Here is a 24,250-nt window from a genome sequence, read left to right on the forward strand (position 1 = left end):
CTATTTGCTTTAATTGAAAAGAAGGGGACCCATTAGTTGAAAAGAAGGGGACCCTGAAAAGGTTGGTAGGTTGAGGTAAAACTCACTGAGCAATTTTGTTTCTTCCAAAGTTCTCAAAATGGGGAAAAGTACATTCTATGACAAACAAAAATGCATTTATTTTCCCACCAGGCAAAACATTAAGTAATTTATAATATAATTTAACCCTTATGGGAGTACAGGCATTCATTCATTCATTTCTAACATTTTCTAACAACAGGACAGTATTATTATAAGATAAGTGTTCTTTAGTCAAAAGGTTTTTTTTTTAAATAAAATCAAGAAAATGCTACAAGAGCTCACTGATGGTTTTTCCAAGGTTTTTCTCCCACGCTTGCACCTTTTCCATCCCTACTGCACCATCAGGAATAATCACTTTAATCTCTCATATATTCTAGAACCATTCTCTAGTATTTTGTCTATTTGTGAAGCTAATATGAGATCCCTTGAATGCAGAAAGGGAAATTAATGACAACTATTTGGGCTGCATAAAATTTTGCATAATTTAACAAACAAGAGAGACAAGATTCTAATATTGTGGGTATAGGCAGAACCTTTACAATAGCAAAGGTTTTGTCTATTGGAAACAACTTAGAAATTCTTCTTGAAGGAAGACATATTCTTAAAAATCTGATGTTAATCAATGACCTAGACAAATTTCTGCCTTCCTGAGGAGTTTTCTGCCATCTCTAACAGCTGAAAAGATCTGCGGAACGACAGGATGCTATAATATATAAGAGCTGGGGGTATATAAACGCCAGGGTGGCATGATGGTTAGAGAGCAGTACTGTAGACTACTTTAGCTGACTGCAGACTACCTCCAATTGGGCAGCTCAAATCTCACCAGGCTCATGGTTGACTCAACCTTCCATCCTTCCAAGGTGGGTAAAATGAGGACCCAGATTGTTGGGGGCAATATGCTGACTCTGCAAATCACTTAAGAGACGGCTGTAAAAGCAATATGAAGTGGTATATAAGTCTAAGTGCTATTGCTATTGCTATGTTAACCCCATATAGTGCTCCTAAACATGCAAAATATGATTATTTTACAAATGGCACAGGATTCTCAAAATATTATTCCCTTTAGAGCTCCCCTTCTTTGTTAGGATACATCCTTGAGTTTTGATGCAGATACTACCCAGATAATGGTGATAATAGGAAGGTGCTAATATTCACAGCTAGAAGTGTTCACTTCTTGATTGCTTTTGCTGAGGAGGAGGGAGAAAACAGACTCAAAATAGTTCAGGTCTACTGTTTAACACAGCCAGGGTATAGTGATTTTATGGATCCTAAGGAGAACCATTCATTCTGGGCCATTAAAAGACTCCCTGAGAATCTTGCTTTCATAACATAGTTCTCGCTCCCTCCTTCTATGTTCGTAGGGGGATGGTATCTGCAGGCAATTGATGAACTGTCTCTGAAGCTCTGTGGGTGATGTATGATTTCAGAAGAAAAGTGCTTCTGGCATGCACAGTAGATATAAAATGTCCTTGTTGTTGTTTGGGTCCCCACCTCCCCACAGTAGAGAAATGCAGCATGTGTGGAGAGAGATCTGAATTTCCAGGGGGGAAAAAAGAAATGATTGTTCACTTTCTTCTTCATTAGTAAATGATGCAATTGTTTTATAGTATTAATAACCAGCTTGTCAGACACAAATAGTAATGCACTTAGATTTTTTTGTTATTTTTAATACACAAAGTTAATCATATTTTTCATCCAATATGCTATATAGCAGAGTGATCCTAATAAGAGTAGGTCTGCCAGGACTCAGGGCATTTTATGTTCTTTTATCCTCTTGTATTGAATCACTGAAGACTGCAGAATGAGACAATATTTTGCAATCTTGGCAATTTAAAGATGGGTGATATAGACTTCAGCTTTTAGTTAAAATCCAAGAATTCTAGGAATTCAAGTCCTACACATCTTAAAATTGCCAAGTTTGATGCAAACTGGAATAGAGGAAGAAGACAGTGTACTATTATTGCAAGTTACAAAATGGCCCTGATCTGGCTTATCACATCAGAAGTCATATCATGATTACTTTTAGTTTGAGAAGTACAGACTGAGCTAAATCTGGGCTGTTTGGTTGTTCTCTCCGGTTCGGGTGAACCAGTAGCAGCGGCTGCAGGAGGCTCCACCCACCCGCCCTGATGTAATGCACAAGCACTGCACATACGCTCACATTTGCGAAGTGATAACGAAGAAAAGTGAATCCCACTGCCACAGCTACTTTAGAACTACTTCAGCCCTTCATAGTCCTTATCCACTTACCTGCCTTCCTTTGTTTTTCTACATTTTTAACATTTTAGCTGAATTCATTCACTTTCATTGTTTCCAAGAGATTCTTTAGATCTTGAACACATCCAGTGAATGCATATTGCCATTGCTATTACTGAGTATAAATTCATTTGAAGACTGAAAAATCTTACATCTCAGTATAATACCTGTCCAAACATTCGAATAAACATGGGACTGTGATGGCTGGCTGAAAAGATACAGAACCAAAACTTCTCTGTATTTTCATTATATTTACTTTCTCAACCTATGTAAGACTTCAATATTGCTTTCACCTCTTGTACAGATAAATATATAGGCTTTGTTGTTCCATTGTAACTTTAGTCCAAAGTTCACTGGACTTAGAGCTTGTGCTATTAAGTGCTGTTAGCCCAACAAACATACTCCTGTAGATTCCATTTGTGTACAATGGCTGAAGAGAACTGAAATTGCTTCCAACATTTGCTACTGAGATGTGAATTATTAGTCACTTCAACAACAACAATAACAAAATATGCTAGAAGTGTTCTGAGCTTTTAATGGAATTGGTGGCACTTGACATGATGGATTTGTTAGCATTCTCCTTGATTTTTCTTTTTCAATACAAAAGTGTTATAAAAATGGCATTTTTGTTACATTATTATCATTCAGGCAGAATGTTGGGCAGTAAGATGGAAACAATAATTTGCAGGAGGAATTTCTCTCTCTCTCTCTCTCTCTCTCTCTCTCTCTCTCTCTCTCTCTCTCATTAAAGAAAATACAACTGTGTCAGGGGTGGTATTGACTTTCCTTCCCTACAGGTTTGCAAATGTGAGCGCATGTGCAAGGCCTTCTGTGCATGCATTTTTGGCAAAAAAAGGCCTAAATAGAATGTTGTAGAGCCAGGGTGAATGGGCTGGACCACCTGTGATTTCCACTACCAGTTCAGGAGAACCAGTTTGAACTAGTAGAATACCACCTCTGAACTGTGTACATTTCAGTGCCAGGTCCAGGTCTTTGTAAGTCCTTGGGCCCAGATGTTTCAGGATCCACTTCCACATCTGCGCTTATTGATTTATTATCTCCTTTTCAGGGCCCAATTCATACAAGTGCTCAGCAAGTGAAAACAAAACATGAAACAAACTCTGCCTAAGAGAACACAAAGAAAAATATATATAATCAGTGACAAAGTTGAAAGCCACAATGGTTGAACCTCTTTCATCAGGAAAATCTAGAGGTTTGTCTTCCCACTGAAAAGTTAATGTCTTATTGATATTATATTGATGTATTTATTGATAAGTCAAATGTAGAATCTGCTCACCCACAAAAATTCTGAGCCAGAATTAGAAACAATTCAAAACAATTGCAAGAAGAAAATGATAAGAGGGCTTACAAAACCAAACATATTAATAGCATTCCTAGCAACAACATATATTTCCTAACATAATGCCTGGGGGAAAGTCAAGTCTTCAAGGTCCATTTAGAGGATGACAGGTTTGTTGTTGTTGTTGTTGTTAGTTGTGAAGTCATGTCTGACCCTTTATGAACCCATGGACAGCGTTCCTCCAGGCCCTCCTGTCCTCTACTATCCTCTGGAGTCCATTTAAGCTCACTCCTACTGCTTCGGTGACTCCATCCAGCCACATTATTCTCTGTCGTCCCCTTCTTCTTTGGCCATCAATCATTTCCAGCATCAGGCTCTTCTCCAGTGAGTCATTCCTTCTCATTAGGTGGCCAAAGTATTTGAATTTCATCTTCAGGATCTGGGCTTCTAAAGAGCCGTCAGGGTTGATCTGCATTACAGGTTTGGCGAAACTGAAATCTTCATGGGGATACAATTTCAGGGGATAGGTCCCACAATAGAGAAGGGATGCTGGATCCCATCAAATGTACTTGGAGCATGATTCCTGCATCCAATATTACTGGATGGGCAGAAACTATGGCAAAAATGTCCCTCAGATAACCAGACCTTAAACTTGACATGCAATATTTCCATAAAGCAAGAAAAACAAGTGGTTAATGCAAACCTTAGAAATTTTTTTAAAAAAATAAATTATTAATTTATTTATGGGTAAATGTGTAAAGAATTATTATGGTGACAGAATAAGTGAGGGGTTTGGGAACATGAATGTACAAGTACTTTAATATATAGACAGTGCTATGTTGACAACTGAGAACCCAAATTATTTTCAGTGAATGTTAAGATAGTATGGTACACTGTGTGGAGTATGGGTCTGCAAATTAATATATCAAAGATCAAGTTAGTTATATTGGTCATAGAACTTTGAGTGAACAATTACAAGTGTTAACTGAATGATAGGAATTATAGCAAATAGATAAAATGTTTTTAGAACACTTACTAAATATGAGGAAATATGTTAAAATATGTGCAAGAGCTGAACAAAGTGGGTAGGATGGATCTTACAATGATTAAATATCTCTTTCTTGCAAAAAAAAAAAGGTAGAAGAATGTATTTTTGCCCAATTATTATACAGAAGGAAATATGGTCATGACAGGAAAACCCTAAAGTAAATAGAGTGAGGAGCAAATAGTGATTTTAGACTATGTACAGATGTGAGTGACCTTTATAGAATAAATACAGTGAATAAATTTGGTCTTATAGAGAGAATGAATGAGGCTCAAATACAAAAACATATAATTGAAGGAGATGACTTATTGTATTTGAAAGCAGTGCTTAAAATTAGGATCATAAATACAATGAAAAATGGGCAATGATAGAGCAGTGATATTTATATTTATTTATTATTTATTGATAACCTCACTATTATTTTTACAAATAACTCTGGGCACTGAACATATCCAACACTTCGTTTTTTTCTCCTTTATTCCTCACAGTAGCAACAATCCTGTGAGGTGAATTGGGTCAAGAGAGATTGAGAGTGGCTTTCATGGCTAAGGTGAGACTGTAACTCAGTCTCTCATTTTCTAACCTGATGCCATAACCTCTAGACGAAACTAGCATGACTCAATCAAGAAAAAAGCAAGCGAGGAATTTGTTTGACTTCCCAAGAACTAGGTGTCTTTTTGGGGGGTGGGGGGGGTGGAACGGGTATTAATAGAGAATTCATTGAAAGGGAAGGTAAGTGTGGCAAGAAAATCAATATTTGTTTCTTAATCCTCTAATTAAGCCATTCTTTGGATTCCAATCCTTAGGAATCTATTATAAAAACCATTTGCTTATAATGATCAAAAACAAATTAGCCTCAAAGTTCTTTGAGATTGACAATGAAACCATTTAATCGTTCTTGGTTCTTTTGTGATTTAATGAATAAAGAAGAAAAGAAAAAAAATGAATGTGCTGTATTAAAAGGCCTTCAGGTAACCTGTGATAAAAGAAAACAGAGTGCATTGATACACTTGTATCATTATGTTGAATGCTCAGAGGAATTGAAAAATGCCACAAGGATATAATGGAATGATATGCTTTGTTCCAAGATTTCTTTGTTAACGGCTTATATTAAATAAGTTTAGAGTTAATTCTGGTCCAGCATCTGTAATTCATAAAATAAACAAAGAAACAAAATAAAGCGACATTCTTTAGCATGTGTAACAATTATTTACATACTTTGGACATACCAAAATCAAAGACTAGCATGCTGGCTGAGGAATTCTGGGAGTTGAAGTTCATGCATCTTAAAGTCAGGGTACTTTGACATATTAAAACCAAAGATTATTGTGCTGGCTGAAGAATTCTGAGAGTTGAAATTCTCACTTCTTAAAGTTGCTGAGGTCCAGAAACACTGGCCTAACCAAAGAACACTATACTAAAAATAAGAATAAATATCTCATTATAATAATTTTAGAACACACATTGCAATTTGTGTGCAAATAAATAGTGAACAATCCTGATTTTATCATCAATGGTATAATGTAAGTTGACAGAATTCTATGCTTCTATAAGAGCTTCTAATTCCTCAGAATCATCTTCTAAATAAAAACACATATTAATTTAACTTTTACAGAATTTATCTCTAAAAAGTATTCAGGAAGGGTTTCAATTATTGCCTTTAAGCACTGTTTTGACAATGACTATCTGCAACCCTCAAAGATGTGGGAATCGCCTTCACTGGAGTTGTTTAAACAGATGTTGGATGACCATCTGTCAACAATAGATAGTAGTGATTCTTATGTTGGGCAAGGATTGGGTTGGAGAATATCCAAGGTCCCTCTAGTACTATGAATTTATAATAATTGTAAATACTTAAAATGATTTTATGAGAAGAACATTTCAGCAAAAAAAAAAAAAAAAGCTTTAGAATGGTCTGGTGTTGACCAGTGATTAATTTTGCTGAAAAATACAGTGTTTCACCAGGTGGACCATATTTTTGATTTCATATTGTGCTATGGAGGAAACTGAAACAGTCCTTTATAGATAGTGTGGGTGCTTGTTGTTCAATAGATATTAAATGCTGAATTTTGAACACTGCAACACCTTTCTGACACTTACGTATAATCTTGACAGAAACTCAGACAGAAGTAAGAAGTAAGTGTTGCTTAATTTTCTACCGTCCAGCTTCTTACCCTTTGACTTTAAAATTATGCTGCTACTGATACATCCTACTATATGGATACCATGCATGTCTCCTCTCTCTGCCATCTTTACAAGAGCTTTCCGTCATGTAATAAAACAGTTCAACTGCTATGAACCATCAAAAATGAAAACATTTTTTCCTAACTAAAGTGAGGCGGTCAATCTCAAAGGTGCTTTTTCAAGCTTCAAGAAGCAAACTTCTTGGATGAGAAGTGAAACGTCTTCAAAGAAAAACCAGAAAGTCCAGTTGCCACTTGTAAAAGTACCTTTGGGACATTCATCACCTGGATGACTGAGACTCTCCATAGACATTGAGGTCAATCTTTCCAATCATCTGTCTTTATAACTAAAATAAACTTGCCTTTCATGATGGCTTTACAAGTTAAAGTAAATACATCCCTGAGCCAAACTTTGTGGATGGATTGTGGATCTGTCTACCTGATAAGATATAATGGTATTGTGCTATTGGGAGAACCATTATAGAGGCATCTCCATCAAATGATCTGAGAAGGCATCCAAGGCATCTCCATCAAATGATCTGAGAAGCTATAACTGTTAAATATCTGTCTGGATATAATTCTTTCCAGCCACAATTTTATTTTAATAGTTATGGATGTTCAACATCTGCCTATCTCAGAACTTCACTGGAGGCCAATTATTGCTATTATTATTGAATACACAGAATGAATAACAAGAGGCAAAGCTGTACTGTGGAAAGTAGCATGACATTCAGTACTTCAGTATAGCCTATTTCTTTGCTTTTAATTTTCCATGAGCGAAAAGTTAAAAATACAAGGATAGATCTGATCTCAATTTGTGCTTTAAATAAGTAGATTTTATCAACATTTAATGGACTATTATTCACAGTTAAGTAAATACATTATTCCTCTGAAGCTAAGAAAAAAATGGTATTATTTTTCAGTGTTGCATTTAATACTAGAACTTTAGTTGTCAAGGTGCTCTTTCAACCTTCTTTCAGGAATGAGCATCCTCTTATCAGCAAGAATTCATTCCACTACAAAGGTCTAGCAATTGATCCTCCATCCAAGTGGCTAAGTCATTCCGATGTTCCCCCAGCCATGCAGCAGCTGCTTATAGATAAGTGAATCCCACAAGCCGCCCAGCAGAATATCTAAAAAGACACACAAGCCATGTCGTATTGGCTAGCAGGCAGGCAGATACATTTCTAAATTGACAATTAAAGGAAAGAAGAAAAAAGATTCTTGGCACATACAGAATTTCTAAGGATTAACCATAAGAATCAAACTGAAGACAAGAAGAGTTTATTCGTGCTGGAAGACAAAATAGCAGGCATTCTGGTTTTTCAGAGTTGAAACACAATGGGGGAACTTTTCACGGCTGAGGGCCACACTTAATTTTTTTTTTGAGGGGAAGCCAAGTCTGTGATGGATGACGTGATGATAGAAAGTAAATGTTGGATGTTTCATGTCACATTTAATGGCAGGAACAGAATTTTCATATTATTTTTAGGGTTGAGGATTTTTCCATTTAGTTTTCATTTATTAAACTGTAATAAACCTATTTTAGCATTTATGATATACTAGCCGATACCCAGGTATTTATTTATAGTGCGGAAATGTCCAGACCAAGCATAATTTCTAATGTTGAATTTCTAATGTCCCTTCACCTTACCAGGGGGAGCCCCCTTGTGAAGTACTGTGAAGCCATTGCTATGGCAACTCCACTATGCTATACAGTAGAAGTCATTTTACGGCAGTACAGTAGAAGCCATTTTAAAGCACAACAGGCTGTATCTTAACAGAACACGCACCCCAAGGGGTTTAGGGGTGTCTTACCTTCTCAGTATTGTTTTCAGAGAGTAAGTCATCTGTGTACCAAGCTTGGTTCCTAGCTGAAGGGGCCAGCATTATCCGAAGATGCTTCCATACATATGACCATGGAAGTAGTGGAGACTCATGGAACATTGTTACTTTCCCATAAAAGTTGTACTTGTTTATCTATTTGCATTTACATGCTTTCAAACTGCTAGTTTGGCAGGAGATGGGGCAACAATGGGAGCTCACTTTGTTATACAGTAGTTGAGCCTCCCCTTGAGAACATTCTTCCTACAGAGGTTTGGAGGGCACCAACCATTTTGGTTTTTTGGAAAAACCTGAAGACTGGTTATTTGTCTGGGACTAAGATCTTGAGCATGTGAAGGGTCTTGTTTCCTGGTGATGCTAATATCTATGGATTATAGTAATTCTTGGCTACCATATGTATTTATTTTTTTTGTATTGTGTTTATAATTCTTTAATTGATTCTATGATTGTTTTCCATCCAGAGACATTTGCTTGAGATGGGCAGTCATACAAAGTAAATAAATAAATAAATTCCCCAAAAGCCAGCACTGGTATCAGCAAGACTCTTGGACAACAAAAAACAAACACATATACTGTACCTACCCTAACCTTAACCTTACATCTTTGCAAATGTGCATTCAAATATATTAATTCTAATTCTCACTGGACTAGTCGCATGATGGCAAACCTTTGGCAGCGTGTCACAGGTGTCATGTGGAGCCATTTGTTAGGGCATGCAAGGCGTTGCCCTGTGAGCTCCATCATGCATACACGCACTGGCCAGCTGACTTTGGCCTTCTTTTGAGGTCATTTTTCACCCTGCAGAGGCTTCCATGAACCCTCAGAGCGCGAAAAACTGGCCATTTGGGCAAACTGATAGTTCTAGCTGCAGTTTAGCAATACAAATCTCACCTGCTCAAGGTTGACTCAGCTTTCCATCCTTCCCAGGTAGGTAAAATGAGGACTCAGATTGTTGGGGGGCAATATGCTGACTCTGTAAATTGCTTAGAGAGGGCTGTAAAAGCACTATGAAACCAGTATATAAGTCTAAGTGCTATTGCTATGATATTTGTCAGTGAATGCCATGAATTCCTAAATAAAAAGGGGTTTCTCCTCACGAGTAGGTTGTTGAGTGGGGCTCGTGAAGGGTGGCTCAGAACAATTTTATGAGGATGCATTCAGTTAAAACCTGGAATGTAAGCAGCATGGATCAAGGAAAGTTTAAAATTATTAAATGAAAAGAAAGCATATTAAGTGGGATGTTTTTGGAAAAAATAGACCAGTTAGTTTAATTCTGATAATTACTTCATATATTTGGGCATGAGGCTACATGATAGAATGAAAAGTCAACAATACCCCCCAAAAGCTTTGCTAAATATGTTTTCAGCTATAATGCAATAAATGACAATATCATATTGTTAAAAATTAGTAGATATTCTTCTACTTAAAGGTAATCATGAATGATAGCTAATGGAGGCAATGAAAGTAAAATAAGTTTGCAGGCTACACTGAAATAATTTACAAATATAATGATAGGATAATATTTGAAATAATGTTATTCCAGAATCAACTCCACTAGGAAGTGAGGTTTGATGGGCAATCTGCAAGCATTAGAAAATGTATTCAGCAGAAAGACAAGGACAAAAAAATTATAGGACAATTTCTGGAAGAGCTCTGGCTTACTGGTAATGAAAAGTCAAGATGACAAACACTAAAATTAATCCTAGATATTATAAATCTAATAAATCCAAACTGCGGTCATGGTGACTGCAACAGTTTTCCAACATGTTCGGAACACCCCTATTTTTAGAAATGGACCATTCCAGTTGCAAATAGCTTTTGTTTTCCCACCAATAAGAATGTATGCAGCATCATGCTTGTGTCGGTTATTTGGTGTTTTCTGTAGTGGTATTTGAATTTGAATTTTGGTCATTTGGACTGCAGATCTTTGTTAACATATTTTTTTTATAATGTCGGGGCAATTTTTTTCCACCAAAAAGAGTGTGATTTGGTGACCCAAACTTACACAGAAACTAAACTAAAATGGTATGGAGAAGCAGAAGATGATCTGAGTGAAGTGGAATCAGATTGTTAAGGAAATTTTGGAATGGATAATGAGGAACCCACCATCAGCAGCGATTCTGACATTAGCAATGATGAAGCTCCCAATGAAATTGATGACCAGGTACAAATCTATGTTGTGCAATAATGTATATGGCAAGAACAAATTCAAATTGTCTTCTGCACCTTTTGGAAGCAATATATCCAGAACACAATATTATTGTGCAATTACCTGCACCCCTAGCCAGCAGTTAGAAATCTTGGAAATTCACCTACTCTTCTAGAGATTTGGAAATTGTTATTTTTGAAAGAAATTATTAGCACCATCATTCAGTGAACCAATGTAGAAATTAGAGAAGAAAGATTGGAGTTCAAGGATGAAGAAACAAAAAGTAACCTGTATGATGTGGATTTATAGACATCAATACCTTTTTTTTGCTTTACTGCTCTATACATCAATTTTTAGATCCAACCATGAAAACACTGAATGTCTTTTTGGTACAGAGGTCATTATGTCTGTAACAGCATAGCTGAAATAGTATGTCCGTGGTTAAGGGTTAAAACAATTAAATCCTGGTTAAAGCAAACAATAAAGGGGGTGGAACTATTCAATTTGACTTCACAAAACCTTATCTTCAAGAAAAAAAAATTCTGAACAAAGAATAATAACATACCTCTAAAAAGAAAAGGGTCAATTCTTGGGTACATTATCATTAAATTCTTATCAAACTTATCTCATTAACTTATCAAGCTTATCTCATTTTATGACATTAGAATTTCAAAAATATTTAAAAGCTTTTTTCCCCACTGTGTTCTGTACTTACCAGTTGGGACAGCTGGATCCATTGTTGGTTTCTCCCAGGTATTAATCTGCTCCCAAGTAAATCCATTTGTCCCTAGTGCCACACTATAACCACAGTTACTGTAATGTTCATCAAACGAACAACCACCTAAGGAGAAAAGAAATGAATAAACACTTCTGTCATAATTACTTCTATATCATCATGCTACTCCATTTAAATCACTGCCTGTTATAAAAACCCTGCAAGGTAAAAATGAAATAAATTTCTACTGCATTAAATTCATGCAGTTGCCTTAAGAGAATGTAGCAAAGATTTCTAGATTTTTAATGTATATTTAGAACATAAAGAATTGCCTTTTTTAAATTTAATATTTTTGTTCCTTAGATTACTTTTTAAGCCACAGTGTTAAATCTTTACAGTCCAAAGAGTGGTGTCATATGCCAAGCATTAACCTGAAGATTTGTGTTTATGTCTCAGTTAACTGTCCTCGAGGCACTGTACAGTAAAACCTAATGTTCACAAAAGATCCTGCACAGTGGAAAGAGACAGCTTCATCTTTGGATAAGCAGCACATTAAAGTTTGACATTCTTCCACCACTTTCATTTTAGTTTGTAAATATAAAGAATGTTAACAATTATGAATGTTCCAGATGTATCTTTATGTGGTAAATTCTCATTCCTTTGCTGGCTTCTGATTGGCATCTAGTTGGCCATTACTAGATATAAGACCAGATAGTATTTTTGTTATCCAATCCTATTTTGCACAGTGACCAAGCAACCTTATGGAGTAACCTGTAAGATCTGAATGCAGTTGTGTTCCTCCACAATTAATTATCATAGCAGCGGAAGGCGAGCCTCGTTGGCTATAACAGCTGAAGGACTGTGATAGCACATTTTGAGACTAATAATTTTTTATCAGAAGACATATTCAGGGTTGTTTGGAGTCAGGCAGCTAAATTTAGTTGATAAATAAATAAGCAAGTTTGCATCATAAGCAACAAACCACTTCCTAAAATGCATGGAATATCAAGTGATGAGGGATTTACATTGGGATGAAAGAAGGGGAAGGAGGGGAAGACGGGTTGATTATGTGATGCAGATGTGAATGAAACAGATTAGTTTATCAATACTTATGTTTAAGAAACCCTCCCCCCCCCAAGATGTTTTGAGACAGCCTGAAACTTCGAGATAAATGTTCAGTTCAGTAAACTTTCATTCACTGGTACGGTTAAAGTCTCATTTTTCAAAAATGAACACTTTGAGAGCCACAATTCTTTGCAGGACAAAGTTTGCACAAAATAATTAATGGACATAAGTTTGTCATCAGAACTCAGAATCAGGATAAAAGTAATACCAGAGCATTTCAACCTCCCAGGACACTCTATTGCAGATCTCCCTGAACAGTGTAAAAAAAATGCACTGCATTGCCAGAAGATACACTGAGTCCTTCTATCTTCATAAATAGAGGGAAGGCTTGTGTTAGGAATATAGGGTTGGGTTGGCAATATATAAATCATGTAACAATGTTATACCTGTTTCTGTAAATCATACTGTAAAATGTGATTGATTTCTGCTTTCCTCAATCGGCCATAAGAGGGAGCCAGAATGACTGTTAGCTCTCTCTCTGTTCATTAGATGCTGGGCTGATCTGATCTGAGTGCTGTGAGCTATTGTAAGTTTTTCAACTGCTAGCAAACTTTGAGTTCCAGACACATTATATGATACTGGACTATGTTATTTGGATTCTCCCTTAACTGAAAGACATTGATGACTGACTGTCTTATCCGTGTATGACTTGGACTGTTTGATGGACTCTGATACCTCTATTTCCATGAAAGTAAAAGCCTATGTAAACTGCAGTGTCTCTGTATGCTGGTTTGTGTGTTCTTCAACACAACTCTAACAACACTTCGCTGAATGTACTCGCACTCCCAATGCGGAGTTTACCTAACAGCTTGGATACAACCAATTACTTCTGCAAGCTACCTTAGGGAAATCATTGGAGTCTTTCTCTTTGTTGTATAAGCCTGCCTAATGTGTATAAGAAAAAAGAATGGATCCAAGCCACCATCCCAATTCCTCCCCTCCCCACTAAGAAATCATCTGACATGGTAATTATAATATAATTTGCTTCCTCTTCCCAAAAGACACTCAATATGAAATTCTTCACTCTGTGTTTTTCAGAAAATGCATAGGGCAAATTAGTATTGCTGAAAGAAACAACTGACTTGTTCTGCTGTGCTCAATGCCAAGAAACAAAGCTGAATAGAGATGTGATTGGACCTCTTACTCCTTGATGAGAGCCACATGTATGATCATACACAATGTAAGTAGCCTAGAGTGGCAGTCCATTGTTATTGGACAACAAAAGTATGTCAACAGAAGGGCCCTTCAAGGTCTCTCTGTTCAGAATTCACCATCTGCTTTATTTTCTGTAAGAAAATAAAACCATACCCTCATAACTATGATGTATTCTCACTGTGATTTCTTGATGCACAATCCATTTCTTTCTCTACCTGGTGGACTAAAACTATTTATGGCTGACATTTCCAGGAATTAAAAATAAAAAAAAGAAAGCACCAAATTGCTCATGGCTACTTTCCTTGAGCATTTTTGTGGCTTTTGAGCGAACATAATTATGTACTTTTTCACACATCTAGCGAAATTTTGAACACATGAATTAATCAGAAACTCTGCACCAGAAACAGACGAAGAAACACCCTCCGAAAAGAGGTAGGACTGGCAATTAAGTTCCAGCTTTGTTTATCTTGTATGTGCTAGGTTGAAATATTTTTAACAATGAAAACATTTTAATAAATAAAATAAATGTGAAAATTTAAATTTATGTATTTATTTATTTTTAAAAATCATATAGCTCATACACAAGGACTCATACAACATTAAACATTAAAAATTCACAGTTAAAAATACACAATTTTACTACCCACCCACCCACCCACCATAGTGGCAACAAGAGAATTAATCACTTGATAACTTGGAATCACTTGGATCACTTGGAATTACTGATGAAACTATCCCTTCAGTGCTTTGCAGAAAAGTAACAAGGTAGGGTCCAATCTTATGTCTGAGGGAAGACACTTGAATGGGAGGGGCCACCACAGAGAAGGCCCTTTCCCTAGGTCGCACCAGATATAGTTACTTGGGACCTATAACATGCCCTGCTTTCCTGCTCTGGTGGGCTAAGTAAGTGTAATTGGGGAGAGGCACTTTGACAAATAGCTCAAGCTCTAAAGTTGATAACCAGGACTTTGTATTGCACCTGGAGCCAAATCAGCAACCATTACAGCTCCCACAAAAGAAGTGATACATGTGCAAATTTGTACTTCACAAAACCATGTGATCCACTGCTTTTGGAACAAATGGAAGCTTCCAGATGATCTTTAAGGGCTGACCCATGTAGAGCAATATAATCCAAGTGGTGGGTACAAAGATGTATTAATGACATATCTAAACAGAGGGTTTGTTGTTTATTTTTTACTTCCCAATGTCTAATTTTCTGCTATTTTTCTGACTCCACATCTCATTAGTGAACACTAAACTATATTTCTGAAGCTGTCATCAAGTAATATAAACACTCCCAAACCTACAGATCACAGTAACATAAAAAATATTTTAAAAGAGAAGCCTTAGCTGAAGGTGGAAAGAAAAACAAATCGTAAATACTATATAACGCAGGTACATTTGTCCCTACCTGTTTTCCATGTGTAAAAACATAAATATAAATGATATTGGATGCAAATCCCTATTTGTTAAGAATATTCTTGTTTCTAGCAATCAACTTCTGGACGAAGCATTCAAACAAATGCCTAATTATTAAAGGTAAAGGTTTCCCTATTCAGTTGTGTCTGACTCTAAGGTGTGGTGATCATCTCTGTTTTTTGGCCAACTGAGTCAGTGTTGTCCAAAGACATATTCCATGGCTATGTGGCCAACATGGCTATGCACCAAAGGCACATGGAAGGCTGTTACTTTCCCACCGAAGTGATAACTATTAATCTACTCACATTTGCATGCTTTCATACTGCTATGTGGGGAGGAGCTGGGTCAAGGAAAGAGAGCTGACCCTGTTGCACTGTCCTTCGATCTTGAACCCAGGCTATCAGCTTTCCAGCTGACAAGCTCAGTGTCTTTAGCTTCTGAGCCATCATGCCCTGCCTAACTATTAATAGGAAATAAATGCATAATGCAATTGAATGAAATTTTACCAAATCAGTAGCAGTTACGGCAGCACAATCAACAAAGCTGATGTATATAAAAAGAAGGTGCCATCAGAAGATTGAAATTAGCAGATTGTTATCACAATGGTCAAGATAGTCAGACCCCAAGATGAAAATGATCTCTAAACAATGGCTCCAATTTTCATTCCGGAAGTTATCATATCAGCATATATTCTCTATAAATACCCAGAGCAATTGCTCAATTGCTTGAGATCTACTATGATAGTAATAATATTATTTCTTGTTTGGATTCCAAGTACTCACTGCAACCAATGTCTCTTGCTAAATTCCCAGGAGTAGATTGTTTTAGCAATGTGATTAAATGTATATATATCAGGTCAGAATTTAATTGCTTGTCAATATCGTAACATGAGCCAAGAAAATAAACAAAAATACAATGGCATAATCTTTTCATGAAGCAGATAACTGATCAGGATATGAAGAACAATTTATATAAAAGAACACTTTTTAACATTAGCTAATGAGGAATAACATTAGTACAGTATCTCAATTATAGGCAAACAAAGTATTAATGATTTTAAAAACATAAAATAAAGATCTATACCATAGATCTATATACATATAGGGTATGCAAGTGTATAGGAAAACTTTCCTTATCCTGACAACATTATAGAAAAATGGTCACTTTTAGAAAAGACCTTTTCCTTTTAGTCAAAAACTGAACATTCTTTGGTCAGAAAATTATTTCCAATTTTTGTATTGTTTTTCTGGCAATCCCAGGCAATTCCAATTCACTATACCACTAAGCGGTCTGGCATGTTGTTTTTTCCCTATGGGGGTATTTGCCTTAAATGAAATATAAAATATAAGCAGAAAGTTATTTTCAGGGAAAGAGAAGAAAACAGATGGTTTTATGAGTTTCTCCCTTAGAAAAAAAATTGTTGTTTGGTAATACCAAGATATATATGTAGTTTATAAGTCAATAATTGAGCCCAACATTTTAATTGGTATGCAAGACATTTGTTAGTGAATTCCCCCCCCCCCACTTTATGACCTTTCTTGCTACAGTTAAGTGAATCACTGCAATTGTCAAGTTAGTAACACATTGTTAACTGAATCTAGATTGACTTTGCTTGTCAGAAGATCATACAATGTGACCCATGACCATGGGATACTGCAACCATCATGAATATGAATCAGTTGCCAAGCATCCAAATTTTGATCAAGTGACCATGGGGATGCTGCAACAGTTGTAAGTGTGAAAATGGTCATATATCACTTTTTCAGTAATGTTGTAACTTCAAACAGTCATAAAATGAAACTGTTGCAAGTCAAGGCCTACTTGTATATTAATGTTTAAAACTACCTAATTCCACCACCACCAAAATTATTCCTTACGCATTTATCCATAAATGCATTAAGCAACCAAAGATATATTGTCTATCCCTGTCCATGTTACTCCCTTCTGAATGTTGGGCTATTTGTTACACGTTCTATTTACTCTTACTAATGCTTTAATTTCATCATATATTTTAATCACATCGAACAACTAATCTTCAACTCAGTATTCATGCAAAACATCACACCATTCATTTCATTATATACTCTCTTTAAATCAACAGATTTTTTAATAAACTTTAGTCCTCATGTTTGTACATTCTAAAAAAGCTGAACAGAAAAAAAAACATCTGCACACTCCATCCTAATATAAAAACAGATCCCATTTCCTATAATTGCATTCATGGTCACCTCTTTTACACTTCGGATCAAATTATAGCAAGACACCATTCCAGACATGTTTAACAGATGTTAAATTTCTATTCGCTCTTTGTAAGAAACTTTGGATGGTAAGCATTGTTGGATTGCAGTTTAAGTGAGAAGAAGCAACCCATTTCAGATGTAACAGCTGTGGAAAGGGAGTGCTTCAAGAAGACTCCATATTAATGAACTTACTATAAATGGGACTAGAAATTTACAGTTTTCAAGATTGTTTTTATCTCAACTCAGCATCAAATTCCTTTTTGAAATCTGTGTAGTTCAGGTTTCTTTGGTTTATAAGTGACCTATTCTGTTTTCCCCGGCTTTACATAGGGAAAAAAATAATGGTGTTCTTCCAAATATTCAATAGAGTTGCAGTCTTTATAGAAATTATCCTTGGATATGATGGCAATTGAGACCAGAATATCTGTTCTTAAGCGATACAGTCATAAAGTACAACAACAGCAATCTCGGCAGCTCCCATTGCCAACATTAATTAAATTCCAGTTGGCATAAGGCAAGAATTGTCCCTGATCCAAGCCATTCTCAGCTTAGTCTCTCCCAGCCCCAAGCCTCAGTAAGGTAATGTGTCTCCTCTTCAACTCCCCCCCACCTGTGTATCTCCCCATGTCTGTCATTTTGAACAGACTACAGAACAGCACTCCTTGGTCCAGCATTAATGCTGAAGTCCCTGGGCCTTAAGCAGTCTGTGACGATCACCTTCCACTCTTGAGCCTCTACTTCAGCCCTGGTGCTTCTGCCCTAGTTCTCTGTTACATTTTACTCTGTGCTGATATAAATCACCAACTAGCCAGCATGGTCAGTGTTGAGACAGGCAGGGAAAGTACTTTGGCAGCATTGGTTGGGGGGGGGGAGTATAGCTTTCATAGAACATAGAATCTTAGTGCTGGGAGAGACCTTGGAGTTCTTCTAATACAACCCTCTACTCCAGGAAAGAGATACTATCTTGGTCAAATGGTTTTCCAGTCTAATTTTGAATGGTGGAGCACTTACAACTCCTACTACACCATTTGTCTACTTTTCTCCTTATAATTCTACAAAGAATTCAACTTTGGGGAAGTGTTCTGTTAATAACAGGTCATTGTTATTACTTGTTACAACGTATCCTGATACAGTTTCTTGATTTATTGTGACATCCGCTGTGCCTTTTATTTTATACCAAGAGTTCCAGTGCTCTAATAATTTTAACCAAGACAAGAAACAAGACATCCTGTCTCCCAAGACGCAAGAAAAATGAACACCTTATCTCTCAGAATTAAAAGAAAAACTCAAAAGCTCACAGGCCCATTGCAAGTTCACAATAATCACTTATCATGACAAAAACTGAAATAACCCCCGTTTTACATTGCAGGCGAGTATCAATGTTACTGCTTCTTTGAAATATCTTAATTAATTTTGGACAGACCTATTATCAGTTATTGAGGCTTGCCCCTGCATTAAATGTAAACTGGTCTGGCATAAATTGAGAGCTTCCTTTGAATATATAATTGAATTTGCAGGATTGTGTGCTGGGGGGATACAAATATGATAAAAACAACCTCACACCACTAATCTAATTCAATAAGTAAAAGAATGGAAGTGTACATGCCAATTAGCTTTTGATTTATTTATTTTAACACATTCAATTACTGGATAAATTTTTTTTTGTAAAACTCATCCAATCTCAAAAACTCATAGACTAAAAGAATTCTAAACTGAAGGAGAAATTAAGTTTGGAAAGCTGGATTGATTGAAAAATGTGCATCTACAAAACAAATGTAACAGCAATTATTAGTGTCTAAAATGATATAAGGTTTCCTGCCTTGGCAGGGGGTTGGATTAGAAGACCTCCAAGGTCCCTTCCAACTCTGCTATTGTATTGTATTGTATTACAATAAAGAGTTTCTACTTCTCCAATAGAAATAAGGCAATGATGTTTGCATTCCTGTTTTTTGTACTCTACATAACACTCTAGATAACACTGGAACCTTAATGGCCCACCATGTTTGTTGGGATCTCCTTCCAAACGCAATCCTGAGACTACTCTGTGGGAAGCTAATACTACAATGGTGTAGTATTGCCCCCCTTTGTCCAGAACCTATGATGGATAGTGATGATTGCTGGAGCTTTTTTTAATTGATCAGTTGGGCTTCAAAAATCATATTTTGAGGAGTCCTTGGTGCTCTCTGAACTTGGTTGTTTTCTTGCAGATGTTTCATTACCCAAATTAGGTAACATCATCAGGACTAGCACTGTTGATGTTACCTAGTTTGGGTAATGAAATGTCTGTAAGAAAACAACCAAGCTCAGAGAGCACCAAAGATCCTTCATTTCAATCCTGAGCTACAAATATTCTCTTTTATTGAAATCATATTTTTCCAAAGTACAGTGGAAGTTCATCTTGCTACAGTATAATGGTCAAATGCTACCATCACAAAACACAGCCATGTATTGCAGAACCTTTGGAGAATGTCATCTAAAATGGAAGGTGTCTTTATTCATATTAGCTTGTTGCAGGAAAAAGAAACATTTTTCTTTTACAGTTTATAGTATCTTAAAGTTGGACAGGCCTATAAATCAAGGACCAGATACATTCAGACATCACTCATATTATTTGAGAAAAATACCTCTGGCACATTCCATTTTTGCAACACAGCTTCTTTCAACTATGAATCCTTTTTCCTCAATATCCAAAACTAATGGTGAATTAAAGTTTGACAACATAGTTATGAGTAAAAAGCATATATTAAGCCAAGATTTGACAACCTGTTGCTTTAGAGATATAAGCAATTAATAAATCTTTCTTTTGTGGCCTCTAAACTCCCTTCAGCTACAACTGCTAAAAACCATTGGTGTGCTTTCTCTCATTTTGAAGCCGAAATGACAGATCAATTATAATATATGTTAAGGCATAAATATATATTAAGCCTTAAATTGTAAACTGTGGTAGACCAAAATGAAATTGCCTTTCACCGAGACTATGTGACACAATTACTACATTATAAACTCTGTATCTCCTGTTTTCATATCATTTTCCATGCTCGGCCATGTACCTGATATAGACAACAGATCTGGAATATATATTTGGGGGAGAAGGCAGCAGCTGGAAAGCAGGAGGAAACACAAGTTGGTTTAAGGGTTGTCACCTCCAGCCTGCTCTTACATGGGGATCTTTTTTCATTCTTAGTTTCAAAATGTTTCATAAAGTAGTCCTCATTTAAAGATTACTTGTTCAGAGACCAATAGAATTTACAATGCTGCTGAGTGAATGGTACTTATGAAAAATCCTCATACTTATTGCAGCCACAGCATCCCTGCAATCATATGCTCAATAGCCAAGTGCTCACAGTTACAACATCACAGCACCCTATTTTTGCACTTGAGTCAAAAACACTGAGGCACTTCCGGGTTGAAAGGATTGGCCAGTAACTGAGGACATCCAGTTGGGGGCTCCTTTCATGCCACTGACAGAAGTCAGAGTGAAGGACAAGCAGCTCAATCCCACCCCGCTCTTGGCTCTCTAAAGCAGGCTTGCTAACCTCCTGTCCAGTTTTTCAGCCACCATGCTCATTTACAGCATTCTATGAACAAACAAAGTTACCAGGGTACTGCAGAAGACTACAAATGGCAACCACATAACTTCCTCACATAACGATGCACAATGATTCCTTAATAACAGAAATTAAAAGTGCAGGGACTTCGGTCATTAAACAGTACAGTCATATCAGCCATGCCAAAACACATTAAGCACACAAGTTTATTGAAGCCTGGTACTCTCCCAATAGGTTCATCAAACTGGTCTTGTGGTTCAATCAACTTTGAAATTCAATCAGTTTTGTGATTCAAACAGTGACAAGGCTAAACAACCACCCAGAACCTACATAAATGAACAAGATATTTCACCCCAAAACCCTACCAAAGACCCTACTAGATACAGATGGTATCTAGTTTGTTAATGAAATGTCCGGGAGCTAAAAATCTCAGTGAACAGACCCCTGCCCAAACTTACAACCTGAGCTATGAATATTCTCAACAATTTCTAACTTTTGTCTCTGTTAAGTGAGGCCTACTGTATGTGTAGTATAGTTTCTCTTTCCACCTCCAAAGTACCTCAAAGTATTCCATGTTAAGATGCCTATTACTAATAAGATTCAGAAAAAGATGGAGAGAAGTTCTTCACTCACAGCATCAGCAGAATTCTGTCTTCTAGAACTGCAATGTAAATTGATATAATTAAGGAAGAAGGACTATCATTCTTGATCTCTTTTGCTGTTCATTTTCTCCATAAACAACTGAACTACTTCCAAGTATGGGACTGTCAAATTCAAGGCCTGGGGCCCAGATTTGGCCTGGGGGATGCTTAGATTTTGCCTGCGGGACCACCCTGGAAGCAGTGAAGGAGGGCCCTCCGTGGCCCACCGGAACTTCATTTTCACTGGCAGAGGATTGCAGGAGGCCATTGCAGCTGAAAACGGAGCTCAGAAACCTATTTTTGCTGGCAGAGTGCTTGGGCCACCAGAGGTGCCCTGACGCAAGTGACGTCGAGCGGGCCGCATCCACCCTGGTCACACCCACTCCAGCCCCCTGAGGTCAAACACAACCTTGATGTCCCCCTCAATGAAGTTGAGTTTGACAGCCCTTTCCTAGTAGCTTCTCTTTTTCCCTACCCCAATCAATTTCTTATTTCTTAAGATTGCTATGCCACGTATTAATCACATTGATATATAGATTTCCAAGAAGCAATTGCAAACTTTAGAACTATAGTTTGAAGTGTTCCAGGTTTCAAGAAAGAAAGGCAATTCTGAGTTTAGATTAACACTTGGTCATTTCAAGCAGTTTTATCCTGAGTGCTCTAATCATAAAACAAAACTTGAACTGTGGCCAAAATGGCTGTTATGATTTACCTCAGGATTGGCCATTTATATATTCTGAGACTGAAATCAAGGATATGTTGTTTGAAAGCATTGCTTTTTTAATTGTAAAAAAATTAAGAGTTTGACCAAATAAAACTCAGCAATGCAGAACTTTCCAATTCTGACTGGAAAACAATTAGGAGTAATGAAATATAATTAAAATTAGACATTTAAGGAAAAGAAACAACTCAAGAATCTAATATTATGAAAGTTGTAACTTTTCATTTTTTTCTGAGCATTTTGTAAAATTCATTTAAAAATATACCCTTCCATTCAGTGACGCTTTTCCATATTCCATTTGAAAAGTCCAAATTGCCTGGGAATATTCTATTCTTGTGAGCACCAAAAACTGTAGCCAACAATTTGTATTATTCCTTTCCAATATTTCATATTATATATATTAATGTTTAGTATTATGCCAGGCAAACATTAGTAATGTAATGGATGACAGATTCTGTATGGACTATTCAGAAACTTAATTTCACGCCACTCTATTATCAGAGGCAACTATAAGAGCATGTGATTATATTATTGCAATACAGTACCTTTATTGCCATCTGCTCTACTTCCAGACAGAATATGAATAATTAAAGTTCAGATTATGATCTATTAAGCTGTATATGATTTGGAGCAAGAAGATATGAACCATCACATTCTCCTCTGCTAATTTGCCCAGACTTTAAGATCTTGCAAAAAGCTCCTATTTCAATACCACCATAATGAAAAACTAATTTGATGGAAAAAGAGATAAAACATTAATAGTAGCTCCCAACTTTGGAACTCACTGCCAGTGGATGATGAGGATTATTATTATTATTATTATACAATTGTATCACAGCGGCCAGTTGTTTCGCCGGATTTGGCATTGATTACTAGTCGGGCCCCACCCAGGGGCCTAGGACGTCGTAACGTATTTTCGTAATATGCGTGCAGATCCAAGCAGTGCGGCTTTTTGCATTTGACTGATGGTGAATTTGTCCATTTTTAACTGTTTTAAATGTAATTCCAGTGCTTTTGGAATAGTACCCAGTGTGCCAATTACCACTGGAATTGCCACTGCTGGTTTGTGCCATAATCGTTGAATTTCTATTTTTAAGTCCTGGTATTTTGCGATTTTTTCATATTCCTTCTCATCGACCCTGCTATCACCTGGTATTGCAATGTCTATGATTGTAACCTTGTTTTTCTCAACCAGTGTGATGTCTGGTGTATTATGCGCCAGTATTTTGTCCGTTTGTATGTGAAAATCCCACAAGATCTTGACCATCTGATTTTCGGTGACTTTTTCAGGCTTATTTCAGGCTTCCCACCAATTTGTTGCTGTTTTAATATTATAATTTTTGCACAAATTCCAATGGATCATTTGTGCTATTGAATTGTGCCTCAATTTATAATCAGTCTACGCGATTTTTTTACAGCAGCTAAGTATGTGATCAACAGTTTCATCAGCTTCTTTGCAAAGTCTGCATTTGGCATCATCAGAGGATTTTTCGATTTTGGCCTTAATGGCATTTGTGCGGATAGCTTGTTCTTGCGCAGCCAGGATTAGTGACGCTGTTTCTTTCTTTAATGTACCTGCTGTTAACCATAACCAAGTTTTTTCATTGTTCACTTTATCTTTTATTTTTTCCAGAAATTGGCCATGCAATGCTTTGTTCTGTCAACTCTCCATCTTGATTTTATCACATCTTTTCTGTATTCTTCTTTCGTCTGTTGGACCTTTCATAGATTTTTGTTCTTTACTTCGATTAATAGATGTTCTTGACTTTCTTTTAAATAATCAGCCAGTGCATGTTTTTCTTCTTTAACTGTTTGCTTCACTTGTAATAATCCTCTGCCACCTGATTT

At 36.6% G+C, this 24,250-nt stretch overlaps 1 protein-coding gene across 4 annotated transcripts in view; it reads right to left on the reverse strand.

The window, feature by feature from the left end:
• Positions 1 to 24,250, reverse strand: part of PTPRT (protein tyrosine phosphatase receptor type T) — a 631,119-nt gene that overhangs the window by 430,776 nt on the left and 176,093 nt on the right. For all 4 annotated transcript variants that reach the window (XM_087720360.1, XM_087720361.1, XM_014067162.2 and 1 more), the window contains exon 2: positions 11,554 to 11,679. In XM_087720360.1, the coding sequence (XP_087576486.1) occupies positions 11,554 to 11,679 (126 nt within the window). The remainder of the gene's footprint in view (positions 1 to 11,553; positions 11,680 to 24,250) is intronic.

Source organism: Thamnophis sirtalis, unplaced genomic scaffold (assembly GCF_051295495.1).
Source record: "Thamnophis sirtalis isolate CommonGarterSnake01/CBP01778 unplaced genomic scaffold, rThaSir2_p1.2 scaffold_7, whole genome shotgun sequence".
Taxonomy (NCBI): Eukaryota; Metazoa; Chordata; class Lepidosauria; order Squamata; family Natricidae; genus Thamnophis; species Thamnophis sirtalis.